The sequence below is a fragment of the Meleagris gallopavo genome, chromosome 1, assembly GCF_905368555.1.
Source record: "Meleagris gallopavo chromosome 1, MGAL_WU_HG_1.1, whole genome shotgun sequence".
Taxonomy (NCBI): domain Eukaryota; kingdom Metazoa; phylum Chordata; class Aves; order Galliformes; family Phasianidae; genus Meleagris; species Meleagris gallopavo.
Window position 1 is genome coordinate 104,310,901 of NC_139404.1, and position 13,523 is coordinate 104,324,423.

The following is a 13,523-nucleotide window of genomic DNA, read 5'->3' on the forward strand; positions in this document are numbered from 1 at the left end:
GCAACCCAGCTCACATAGCTCTATTTTCTCTTCCTCTGTGCAAAGGAAGGAGTGAGTTAAGGATGAAGTGTTAGCTGCTGTCTGAGCTCTAACTGCATTTCCTTACACTGTGAGCTGGGTCAAAGCCTTTGACACGATACGCTCAGTACTTGCACAAAGTAATCTTTCAACTTAAAACATATGTGATGTAGTGGAAGCCTTCTCTCCCCTTTTGTTCCCCTTTTGTTCCCCTTTTGTCTGTGAATTGGTTATGGTTAGAAGTTTTAAATGAACAGGTGTACTCGCTTGCTCCTTGTGATATGAAAGAAGCATAAAACTCGATTATAGCAATTCATGGTCTCTTAACTTGCTTGGACTTGTATCCATGACACAGGCAGCTTTATGCTCAGATTCAAGACTGGGTAAAATAGGAAGTTAAAATTAACCTCAATCCTTTTATAGACAAAAACCTCAACAAATAAACAGTGGTTTAGTGGCATGGCAACCTGCCCCTTTAAATCCAAGAACTATTCTGAGATGTCTATTTTGAGTTAGCTTTGTTTTTTTGAAAAAGATAATTGGGCCTGGATGAAGAGAAGAGTAGCCTATGATTCATAAAGGTGTGAGTTAAAGCACAATGTGATGCTGCTACATTGCTACTAGCAATGTATGGGTTTTTTTGCCTTCTGCCCACATAAAAAAAGCACCCTGTGCTCTCAAGGGTCAGAAACATATCATTTTGGGGATCTCTTTTTGAAACATAAAAAAATACAAATGGAAATACCCCAGCTCTCTAGATATCCCCCAGCAGAGCAACCTGACAGCCAGCCCTGCTTTGAGCACTGACAAACATACCAGTGGTGATGCACCTTATCACCACCCAGCCCTTTTGCTCTTCTACGACAGAGGGACAAAGATGAGCCTCGCCAGCCAAAAGGTGCCCACAGCAGGAGCCAGCATCACAGAGGACTCAGACTTCAGTTTACCTCACCAGCAAATACTGCAGCTTCAACAAGTTGCTCAAGGAGGTCCTAGCATAACTTGCAATTGTGGACACAGAGACTAGGGGGAACTCAGAGGAAGCTTTGGAGGAAGGCACCAATGAGAAACACTACCAGCTCAACTACTGCTGCCTTCAGAGCTACATCTGCAGGTGTTTAAAACCATGTTCATGGAGAGCAAAGTAGAACAACATACTAAATGTATTTCTGGAGAGAGCAGCTGAGTCCCCAGAAAGGCGAGAAGCCATCCCAATGAGGGACCTCCATGCAGAACAAGGGAAGGGGGATAAGTGTGGCTGAATCTGATACTCTGCTAAGCATATAGAGTTCCCAAGAAGCCAAGGAATGCACGTCTGTGACTGATACCTCCACAAACAGAGCTGCAGGATGCTGAGCAGCCACAGCAGCACACGCATTAGCTTTTGCAGGAGCTGAGCTGTGCGCAGAAGCCCACAGCATGGCCTGCTCTACAGCTCAGAATGGCAAATGAGGTGAGAGTTGTGGGTTGACAAGTTGCAGGATTAGATCCAGGGAGGGAAGGTGCTTTGTGGTCCTTCTGTGTTTTTTTTTTTTTTCCCTGCCTTTTACAACACAATGTATACTTCTCAAAAATACCCACTTCTGCTCCCTGTAAAGTCAACAGCAGGCTTGCAATAGATGTCAGTGGGCCTAAGACCTCCCTAGAGGCAGCAAGCATTATATTCTATAAGCAATAATCTTTTCTGTATGCACAAAAGTAAACCTTGACTTTAAAAATAAATACCAAAAAAAGAACCCGTTGAAGAAATCTCTCTCCCCAGAGCATCAGCAGAGAACCTCAACTATGACCATTTCATTCTGGGGAGAAGACCAGAGGAAAACTACCCTGAGAACAACTCTCACTGTAACATGTACCATTCTGCATCCTTCCTCTGGGGGCATCTCACTATGAATCTGCACCTCGATATGCATTTTGCAAATTATGCTATCAGTTGAGTGTAGTGATCTGATTCTTTGCTTACTAGTTGCAACAGATTTTGGTGGCAGATTCGATCTTAGCAGTGACAGACTCAGATCTAGCAGAGGCAGATGAGGTTTCCTACTGGATTGCTTGGTTTCACTGGCGTATGTGTGAACCTCCATTTCAGAGGAAATTGGACTCCAGAGTCATTATTTTATAAGTTTTCTATCAAATACAACCCAATGGATAACCACCAGCCCCAGAAATAAGTTCAAACCAGCCCTCTCACATTCAGATCTTGGCTCTAAGGTCCTTTGCCTAAAGCTCTCTTTGCAACTGCCTCTCACGAAAGGCCAAATCAAGGCCTTGACAGCACTTCTGTCTCATTCAAACACTATTTTTTAGCTACCATTAATTGATAGCTACCCATCAAGTAATACACCTATAAATATTAAAAAAGCCTGCCATAATGTACCTTTGCAAGAAAATAAAGACTTGCAAGGCTTCCGCACGTCTCAGGACAGCCAAAAAAGACAGATGGGAGCATCTGAGCCCAGGAGCTCTCAGCAGGGCTGGGCAGGTGCTGGGCGAGCAGGGGAGGATTTTGGGTACTTACCCTGAATCTGACTCTGAGGCTGAGGGTTAAAAGCAGTGGTGTGGTTCAAGGAGGCTCGTGGGTTGGGTGTGGGGGCTGGGTGGTGTGGGCTGACCCTCATGGCCGTACGACGCAACTGCTCCAGTTCACTCAGACGCTCTGAAAAGGACAAGCTCCCGGGCTTTGTCTGCTCATCTAGTTTCTGACGATGTCCTATTGTGGGAGGGGGGGGAAAAAGATCAGAAAATCTCACTGATACATGAGGTCTGTTGACTTTTCTTTTAATTTTAGTTTTTAAACCCCTCATCCACTGGTGAAGTATCTAACCAGCTATCTGAAGTTATACTGAGAACATCTCTCTGCAAGGACAGGAGAAACAAATATGGCATTGAAACCATATCATGGGGCAGCCCAAGACATGGTGTACTCTGAAGAACCAGGCCCACTGAAAACAGCAGTGCCTACTTACTATAGCTCACTCTGGGAGAGGAGGCTTTTATAGAAGAAGTAACGTCTGACAGGGTGAATAACAGGAGGAAACTTGTGGCGGTCCCTGTACTAACCCCGCATCAGAGTAACTCATCTGAAATTCAACCCCAGACTGTCATAAAGTACTGTGCTCAGTACTGTGGAGCTGTAAAATAACAAACCCAAACAAATCTCATTTTTGGACCCTTTTGCAATTGCTTTCCAGACAGAAATAGGCAAGAAACACCAGAAGCTGGCAGAAGTGCAGCTGCAAGGTCATGAATTCTCCCTTAGTAGCATTAGGAGTTTCCAAGACATGAGGTCCAACCAGACATCTAACTATAAGAAAGCAGACCCTAACATGGCGGCATAGGATAAAGCACAGCGACATTAACTTCGGCCAGGTGGGAGCAACAGGGCCTACGGCCTGGCCGAGGCAGGCCTTGGAATGCTGTCCCCATGGCACTCTGGGGCTGCCAGGGGACAGGAAAGAAGTTGGAAAGGCCTTGCTCCAGCATGGCACTGGGGTACATCCAGGTTTGTCCAGAAGGGCAGAGACCTGTCCCGCCACAGGCAGGATTGGTATCAAGATAAACTTTAGCTAGGAGCAATGAGTGGTATGCAGGGTGATGCATTTCTAGCTGCTGCCCATCAATGTTCTGCTCTGGGACCCTCAGTGTAATGCTGCCACAAAACATAATGTTGCTCAGCAGCAATGTGCACAGCACACATAAAGGATACTTCACTTACTGCAGCACTTGCTTTCTGGTAGGCACGATGAAAACACAAATTTTCTATCCTCGTTTGCACCCTCTTAGGAGTTAACCTATTGCCTTTTTCTTCTTACAGTTCACAGGAAACAACCTCCTAGCAGAAAGACCAAAATAGGACTGTCTCTGAAACACAGATTGTCCTATCAAAGATACTCTTTGTAATGGAGGGCAAGATACTGACTGCAGCAGCACTATGAGAAACCCCAACCCCATCTATATTCAGTCAATGGAATAGGATCTCCAACTCCAAAGAGGGCACCTTCCGCTTTGTACCTTCACATGGATGTCATCAACCCTCTTTTTCCCCAAGTCTCAAATCTGCACTTTGCATTTGTCTCAAGAAATCAAGAAATCAGCTGCCTTGTGAATCTTTGCTTATTCCTTCCCTTTCCTTTCAACATGAAAGCACATTGTTGTCCTGATGTGAATGTGTCTCACATGTTTAGCATAGAGGTCAATGAATGGACATCTTTAGTTCTACTTGCTCCATTGAAGAAGGTGGTGTTGTCCACAGTTTCTGCCAGATAACCATAGTTTGCTGCCTGTCTGCTCCTGATTTTCATTGTCTTGCAATAAAAAGTTGCCTTTGGCAGCTTCTGTGCATCTCCACCTCCTTTGCCTCTCCACCTCCTGTGCTCCTTTGGCGAGTCTTCCCCGAGCTCAAGGCATCAGCAGTGAAATGGACTGATACAAAACTCCTCCAAATAATCCACACATTCCCATAATATTTAATATCTAAACATTTATAAACACCCAGCTTCCAATTTCGCATATCGGTGAATAAGCAACAAAAAGCTCTGTATGTCCCTTACTCTACAGAGCACTCTTTCATGCCACCCTAACAGCGTAATCAAGACACAAGACTATTTTATGCACTAAGGGGAAAATGTACATTCAAAAGCAATTCCCAGTAGCTGCATTTCTAAAATTAAATTTTATAACTTGCATTATGGTTCCAAATCTCAGTGGCTCAGCGTTTCTTCCTGTTGCCAGGCCCTTTGGCACAGCATGAACTGTCTCAGATTCCACACTGTGCTATAAATTATCCCAAGAGGGGAAAAAAAAAATAAAATATAAAAAGACATATTATATAGTTGAGGTTTCACTGTTAAAGAGACCCATTAGGGCTTCCAAAAAGAAAAAAGGAGGTGGTGCAGGGGGGGAGAAAGATGAAAAAGACTTTTATCTGACATTCTGGTGGGCCAAGAGCAAGTGCTTCAGTTGTCAGCAGCACGGACCTGGATGCTGCTCCTGACACAGGACTCGAACACGAACACATGGAGTCATACAAGATGTGTAAAATACCTCATGCATTTGGATTAGCTTAAGCTTCAGCAGCCTGACCTGAGGTCTTACAGAGCCAAGATTAAGACCCTTCCAAATTCATATCCCCAGTGTAATTTACTCCTCGTTTTGAATTCAATTCAGCCATTTTCTGCTGTTAAGTCAGCAGCTTGACCTCCTCATATCCTGCTTTCTTCTCTCCTGGCCAGTCTGCTGCAGCTCTCACCACGGCCCCAAGCTATCCCAAAGCCCAGCAGCCTCATGCACAGGCAAGCAGGTCCTACAGGCTACGTTTAGGCAACCAGGCAGCAATCAGCCTTCCCCTCTGATGCACTGCATTTGTGTCTGAATTAAATTAACCAAAAGTGCAGCATCCTCCTGGGATTACCACAGGGCACCCCACTTCTGAACATACCTCTGCAAGTCTCTTCATTGCCCATCCACTACATAAAGCCCCAGATTTTAACTATCTGGGGTACTGACAGAGGGTGTCTCAGTTTGCAGCTTCCTGACATGCATGAAAACCCCACTCATGTTCATTGGAGCTGGTCAAAGAACCAGCACCTGTAGGCTCTTCCTTGGGGCTGCTCACCTATTTATTTTGGTCTATATGTGGCAGGTTTGTGGTGGGAACTACCTACAGATAATATCAGGGAATTGTCATCTCAGATGTACCTCCAAAACTGACTTTTATTTTTTCCCCAGTCAGAAATGCTATCCAACCTTTTCTCCTCTGCCAGTTGCTACAGGTAGCAGCACAGAACCTGCTTTTGTGGTAGGAAAGTGAAGAACTGTGTCAGAAAAATGTAACAAATATAAATAGTTTTCCCAAGCCACTATAAATGCACAGGCAGTGCCTTGCTAGGGTGACTTGTGTTTCTGTGTTTATTAGCTTTACTTTGAAGTTACCCTCTAAATAACTTGCTTAAAGAGCAGTCAAGTTGTCCTTAGTTCACCTTTGTAAAGCACAGGTCTATTATTATCCCCATTTTACAAGTGGAAAACTGAATCACGGGGAAACAAGGTGGCTTGCCTATGGTCAGACAGCAAACCTGTGGTGTATGCCTGCCTCTCTGAGCTCAGCACTGTGCCCAGATCACTAGTCTTCACAGAGCCATAGAATCATAGAATCATTAAGATTGGAAAAGACCTTTAAGATCACCCAGTCCAACCACCAGCCCACCCCCACCACACCCACTGCCCACGTCCCTCAGTGCCACATCCACACGGCTCCTGAATACCTCCAGGGACGGTGACTGCACCACCTCCCTGGGCAGCCTGTGCCACTGCCTCAGTGCGCGTGCTGAGAAGAAATTCTTAATACCCAACCTAAACCTCCTCTGGTGCAACCTGAGGCCATTCCCTCTCATCCTATCACTGTTACCTGGGAGAAGAGGACAACTCCCAGCTCACCAGAACTTCCTCTCAGGTGGTTGTAGAGATTGATGATATCTCCCCAGAGCCTCCTCTTCTTCAGACTGAACAACACCAATTTCCTCAGCTGCTGTGCACCCCAGTGACAGCACTCCCAACATCAGGCAGGGTGAAGGGGAGAGCTGGTGACATTTTTGCCTCTCTCTCCCTCAGGGAAGCAGAGTTTGAACCTTTGCTTACAATAAACAGGATATCCAGCCTTTTTGGCTAAATTAAAGCATTGGGAAAGCATTGGGTGTTTCTTGACTTTTTTCTTCCTCCTTATCCCTTTCAAATACTGCCTCAGTGAGGTCATGCAGATTTTTTCTGTACACAGAATATTAAACAAGGAGTGTAAAGAAAACATTAGTTTTTCTGATACTTCTACAGCAACAAAACATTGAAGTGTTTTCCCTCTTTATATGAAGGAAACTCGGTTTTATAGACTTCAAGAGGCAGCGGAGTGCTCAGCTTGGACAGCAGCCACCAGCTCGGAATGCTGGATGTGGAAGCAACCAGAATGATGTGTCTCCGCAGCCCTCATCCCACACACATCCAGGGGAGGTGTGAGGCCCTCCATGCTCCTCCTCTGCCCACTGCAGCTACCAAAATCCCAGTGGGTGTCCAGTAGGAGACAGCCGCAATGAATTTGAGCAGAGCCCTTTGTCCCCAGAGGGAGCAAAACACCTCTCTTCTCTCTGCATCTCTTTTACCCAGGATGGAAGAGGGGGCTTTTCACTCCCTGTGCAATCCAATAAATGGAAATACACAAGAAAACAGTGTCTGTCCAGGCTCTGCCAAAGCAGGGAGATCCAATCAGATCGATGCTTTGGTTTAATGACATCTCATCACTTTGGAACTGCACTGGAAGTTGATCTAAGCATCTTCACTTTACAGGACTGTTTGTGTGAACAGCTTTGGTTTGGTTCCAGCTCTAGCTGGGTAGAAAATAAGCCATGTTTCATTGTGCCAAGCTAATAAATTGGGAAACATTGTATTTTACCATGGAGTTAGAATATATCCAATTATTCTGTATGCAGTGAAGAATGAGAAGAAATTATATTCTTTCGCATTATTCTAGGATGAGAGCACATGCTTTTTGGTGCAAAAAATACATAGTCTTGTAAACAAAAATGAGTTATAGTATTTCTACACTATCACAAAGCTGGGTAATACAAAAGCTTGAAGATCAGCTGTTCTGCTTGCAAAATAATTTTTTTTTTTTTGCTAAAAATGGAGATAGTGCCTAAGCAAATAATATTTTTCTGTGTGTAAAGTGTCCTATAAAATAATTTACATTTTTTTTTCTCTAAATTGGTATCTATGCAGAAACAGCAACCAATGTAACACCATTTACTGTGGGTTAAATCAGACCTGATCTTGTATAGAGGTATGCTCTGTATATGGCAGCCTATGGGGTTCTAGAAGATGACAGTTGAAAATGAGACCAGACTGAAGAGTGGTTTCCTCCACAGCCTCCACCACTTGGAAAGGACTTAGATCACATTTGGGCATTGCAGAGATCGCTGCAGGAGCGCACTGAAGCACACCAACATCTTGAACAGTGTTAAAAATACTGTGTAAAATGCTACTAGTAGAGGAACTAGACAAGCTATAGGATGTTTTCCTTCTCCTCTGTTAAAAACAGTGCTGCAGCAAGGAGAAATAAGGGTGATGGTAGACAGAGCATTGAGTAGACTCATCAGCAATTATATTTTTTGGCTGTTTTTCTTAAGCACCGTGTAAGGAAAGCCTTATTTCCAGACAGTAGGAACACGACGGCAGACAGGATATTATGCTAAACATTCTTGTGCTGTGTCTGTAATTATGAGCAGAAGCAGTGTTGGTCATCAGACCCAATGTGACCTTAGGCACGAGGTACTGGGAAACGTGATCAGGAGACAGGGCATTATGCACCATTCCTGGCACAATGAACAGCCTGACATCCAGATGTCCTTCAAAAGCCAAATGTCAAATAATGCCAGCACCATGTAATGCCAAACACAGTCAGACTGACAACGGGAAATCTTTCCAGCTGTGTTTCTTCTATCAGCTCCCTGGCAAACCTTGGTCTTTCCGTGCCTTTATGGAAAATCTGTTTGTTGTTCTGACTAACTGCAGACATGCTAGACATTTCAGGTGTCATCCTTTGCTCTGCATTTAATTTTTCCACTCAATAATCCAATTTGGCTGTGTGTTAAACAAGTGTCTGGTGATGCCAAGAGGGCAAACAAGGATTCATGTGGCACATTCACTGCTCTCCAGCAGCTCCACCAGTGCAGACTTTTGCCCGTGGGAAATGTGAGGCAGCTGATGGCCTCTCCACTGGGGTTCTTCACCCCACACTCACCACAGAGCTGTAACACACAGTAGTAATTTGCAGCTCCTGCTGAGCAGCTGGGGCACTTGTTTCCTATGTTTTTTTAGTAGGAGTTAAATATTCCCAGCAATACTGTTTTTCATACTACTACTTCTTAAAATCAGTACATTAAAAAAAACCCAAAAACCTCATAATGCTATAGATATGCTATGGATAGAGCAAGCCACAAATGTCCAACAAGAGGGAGTCCTGCCCCCAGCTGAGAGTCAGAATCAAGTCCATCTTGCCTGATCTGTAATAGAAAATGAACTTCACTTTCCTGTTTTCCAGATGAGAGCCCTAATTACAAGCTATGAGACATTCTCTCTCCATTTCTATCCATATTTAATTCTCCTGTTGCTTTGGGAGAATCTACATTTTGAGATGAATGCTGGTGGGCTGAAGTGTGCACCCTTCCTGAAAAAAGGCAAAACCTGGGGATTTTGGTCATCCTCCTTCCAGCCAAGCATGCTGAGTGCACAACTACAGGCCCCTGATCCTGACGAACACTTGAAAAGTCTCACGTTCACCCTGAGTTACAACAGCCAGAAAAAGCAATCTTGGAAATTGCTCCAAGACAGGAAAGATGCTTCCTCCCCTCCAGCTCTGCTGGTACAGCCTGTGCTGTACTAACAAACAGCAATGCACAAACACACTTCTGCTTAAATCTTAACACACATTAAAAAACAAAAACAAAAACAAAAACACACCAAAACACCACACCTATTTTGCTTGATATGGGTCCACCAAAACTTCTAATGAACATGACATATAGTTGTCCTCTATTTTTGTTGTCAAAGGGCAATTATTCTGTGGGTTCTTCTCTGGAAGAACCTCAGTGAAGTAAAAGTAAGGGAACTGAGAGTTGAGAGTTTTGAGGGAAGAAACTATTCATGAAGTTAAATTAGTCTGCAAATTATACCCTTTACCTTCTTTTCCCTTTCCCCCATGTTGATATATATACTCCAAGAATCCTGACTCCTTGACAAAGCTTTAATGACTCTTAACTTAAACAGCACATTGCCAAAATCCTCTTTTGTTTCTTTATAGTTTGCATCTTCCCACATGTACAAACTGCCGTAAGAATACCCTCTAGACATAGGCTGAGACATAATAGTTGAAGATAGGGATGAGAGAGGAGGTGCAGAATTAGGAACAACCAGCCAACCAACAAGTATGCCAGCAACCAAGAAAAACACTGCCACAAAAACAGACCTCTGTCCAAGGAATAAGCTGCAGAAACACAAGTCTCAGACTGCAAAGACTAAGCCACCATCTGAGAAACCCTTTGAAGATGGTTGCAACTCCACTGAATGAAGGTGATCAGGCTCCTAATTAAATGCACAGACTTAGTTGGGATGAAGCTGAAACCCTGCCCTCTGAGCCAAGGTTGTGCTAAGTGGGGATGCACTGGCTTTCACTGCATGCCTTTGAGAGGCCAAACACATGGAACAGTGAGTTGCACTAACACAGTAGTACTGAAGGACAGGAACTCGTTTCATCAGCCTACTGAAATGTATGTGGACCATAGAAGATTTCCCCAATTCAGCCTCATACAGGGATAAATGAAGGACCTAGAACTTGAAAGTCAATTCCCATGGCTCACTGTTCACATAAACCAGGGGAATTTGGCAACACAAAAGTAAATCTACCCTTGTAAGGTATTGACTGGGCAGATGTTGAAGGCTTGTGACAAACTTTGTTCCTGTCAAAAAAAAAAGCAAAAACTTTTTATGTAGCCAGGTTATGTGCTTCTCTTGAACTAAAGACCTTTACTTTCCATAAGGCCAGTGGGTGGTATCTTCACAGAGTAGCTGCAAATACCTGCTTTTGCAAAGAAATGAGGTTGAATCTTTTTATCTGTAGGTTATGAAGTAGTCCCTCCTCTGTACTAATGTGCCACTGTGCCTACACAAGACTGCAGTTCACTGAAAGCTCATAAATTTCATGTGGTTCTGCCGTGTCTTTATTTTAGGTTCTTGAACCATTTTTTGCTTTCCTCATTTTCTTTGCAGCTGCAGAGAGATATAGTAAGCTACTGTATAGCATTTTGAAAGCAGGGCCTCTGAGAAGTTTCCAAACTGCACACAAGCAGGTTATTCTTTGGCTTGTTTTCTTTGGCTTGGTGTTAGCAGTGCAGAATGAGTCAAACAGTATTAACTTTCAAGAGGGAAGTGGTGTGGTCAACCAAAACTGTTTGCGGCTAGATTGCGAAGATAGGTAGAGCAGGTAATGAAGAACAGCCCATAACGCGGGGTGCAGGTAGGAGAGGCAGAGAGACTCAGACAAACAGAATCCTTAATAATTAAATCAACATGGTCACTGAAAGTTTTGTGTGGCTTTACGTGCTGGGGTTATGACACAGCCTGACTCTTCCTGACTGGTCAGCCCGGAGAAGGCAGCCTGGTGTACTTAGTGCTTAATAGGCTCCAACAACATCACTCTGCCAGGAAAGAACAAAGGGCTAAAGCCATTTAAAAAAAAAAAAAAAGAGAGAGAGAGAAATGCTTGAACTCTACTACTAGACTTTACTACTGTGGCCAGTTAAATTCTTTCTCATGTCTCCTCCCATTTTCACAGTCTGTTCTTTATCTGCTCTACAATTAAAGAAGGCATGGGCCATGTTTTCGTTCTTCTTGCTCCTTAGGGTATGTTGCAGTCATTAACAAGCACAGTGTGCTGTAGTACAACAGACAACTCTCTCTCCTACAGTGTAGAAGATGAGTGGACACAGACTCACCTAAGCATTGCTCTCCCTCATGCTTTGGACTCACCCATGCAGCATCGAGATATGGACAGTCTGAACAAGATTCAGTGAGTGAGGGCCTCAGAGGGGACCAGCAGACAGTCACATCCCCATCGGCCAACCTACTTACCAGCACACTGCATGTCAGTGCTTTTCTCACATACACGCTCACACAAATGCATGTGAAATCTATGCAGACCTTTCTTGTGTTTCTACAGAAAAATACAGAAAAAATATTTCCCTCAAAAAAGACTTGTCTATCCATCTCAGCAGCGATAAATTCTCTGTAGTTAAGTGCACTTGACAGACGAATGTCAGAACTGCTGGCTGGTTTGGAAGCATTTCTGTAAGTTGGAATGGGCTGTAGTGCCCCATCCCTGAAGGCACTTACGGCCAGGTTGCTGGGCAGCCTGAGCTGCTGTGGGGCAGCCCTGCCCGTGGCAGGGGTTGGGTCAGCGTGGGCTTTGAGCTCCCTTCCAACCCAGACCGTTCTGTGATCCTATGAATAAACATTCATCTAAATTCTTTTGCCACACTTACAGAGAATTTTCCCACTAACTTTAGTACAACTACACCAAGGGTAGATATACTTGAAAATTCCATCGTGCAAATATAGGCAAACAAAAACACCACTGTCTTTGTTGATGTTCTACAATTAGGCAATAAAATAATGAGTGTTCAGTGCAAAAATTAAATTGGCAAAGATGGAAAAAAGTGAAAGAAATGAAAAAGGAAAGTACAAACCCTTCTCAATTTTGAATCACACTAATTCAAGAGAGAAAGAAAAAGATCTGTGTAAGATTAAGTGACTCTAACAAGGGGCAGAAATAATTTATAGAGTACCAGGCTGCTCCTAGCCTACATCACAACAACTCTTACTTCCTCTTTTCCTACTTTATGTGAGGAAAGAACCTATACTGTCAACACTTTTGTCTATCTTTAAAAAATGCAGTTTATAGCCTAGAAAAGCAAATATGTATGAGCTCCCACACTCAGAGAAAAGCAGTCTTTATAGCAATGCTTAACACAAGACTTTGTCTTGCAAGTATTGTAGCAATTTCATTAAATTAAAATAACCAACTCCCCACCCCCCGTCACCCAACATCAACTCTCCCCACTGTCTCAGCAGTGAGACTGATAAATGCTGTGGAAAATAATCTCAATCCTCCTTTTCCAGGTGGAAAGGAAGCATCTGCACCATGAAATCTCAAGGATGCTGGTATATAAAATAAAAAGGAAATAATGAGCAGGACAAAAATGATGTCCCTACAACTAGGGCACGTTTGGCACCACTAACAGATAGTCACATTGCTTGAATTTGGGCTAGAAATCTTTTGTTAGTTCACACAGCTGCTGTAGGCTTGTACACTGCCATTGCACAAGCTGACTATGATGTCCCCAGAGCATGCTTGTAATTTAAACATCCGTCCACCCACTCATCAGGCAGTGTCAATGAGACAATGGGACACAAGGATGCAAATATGCACAGAGAATCAGCACTGCTCAGCCATCGGCTCTTCTTGCAGCCCATCCCTTTCTTTTGTCTATACAAGATTTATTTAGATTGGAAACTCTCCGGGGTAAGTGTCTAAGCCAAGATTTTTAAACAGTGATTTGAAAGTTTGGGTTCCTATCCTCAGAGGGCGGTACGCCATGGAGTCTGTGCCATGCAGCTAGTGTTAGCAAAGGGAAGGAGTCCCAGCCACACTCACATTTCAGTACAGGGATTTTGCTATATCGAAAGGAACTTAAAAATGCCACATTTCCCTCTACACATTTTCTGCCAAGAAGCTTTTAAGCACTGCACATCTCCAGGTGAGTGGAAGAATCTGAAAAACCACAGTCAAATTTCATATGGTGGGTCTATTCCAATGACGTGATGGCTCCCATTCTCTCACAGTGCTAAACAACTCTTCGGTACACATTAGTCTCAATTTTCAGCAGATGGAGGCACTTGCAGCAGCA

General features: G+C 43.8%; 1 protein-coding gene across 3 annotated transcripts in view; it reads right to left on the reverse strand.

The window, feature by feature from the left end:
• The window catches only part of RUNX1 (RUNX family transcription factor 1), a 152,934-nt gene that overhangs the window by 31,789 nt on the left and 107,622 nt on the right, over positions 1-13,523 (reverse strand). For 2 of the 3 annotated variants that reach the window (XM_085242623.1, XM_085242635.1), the window contains exon 6: positions 2,537-2,728. The exons of the other annotated variant lie outside the window; for it this stretch is intronic. In XM_085242623.1, the coding sequence (XP_085098749.1) occupies positions 2,537-2,728 (192 nt within the window). The remainder of the gene's footprint in view (positions 1-2,536; positions 2,729-13,523) is intronic. 3 annotated transcript variants of the gene reach the window in all.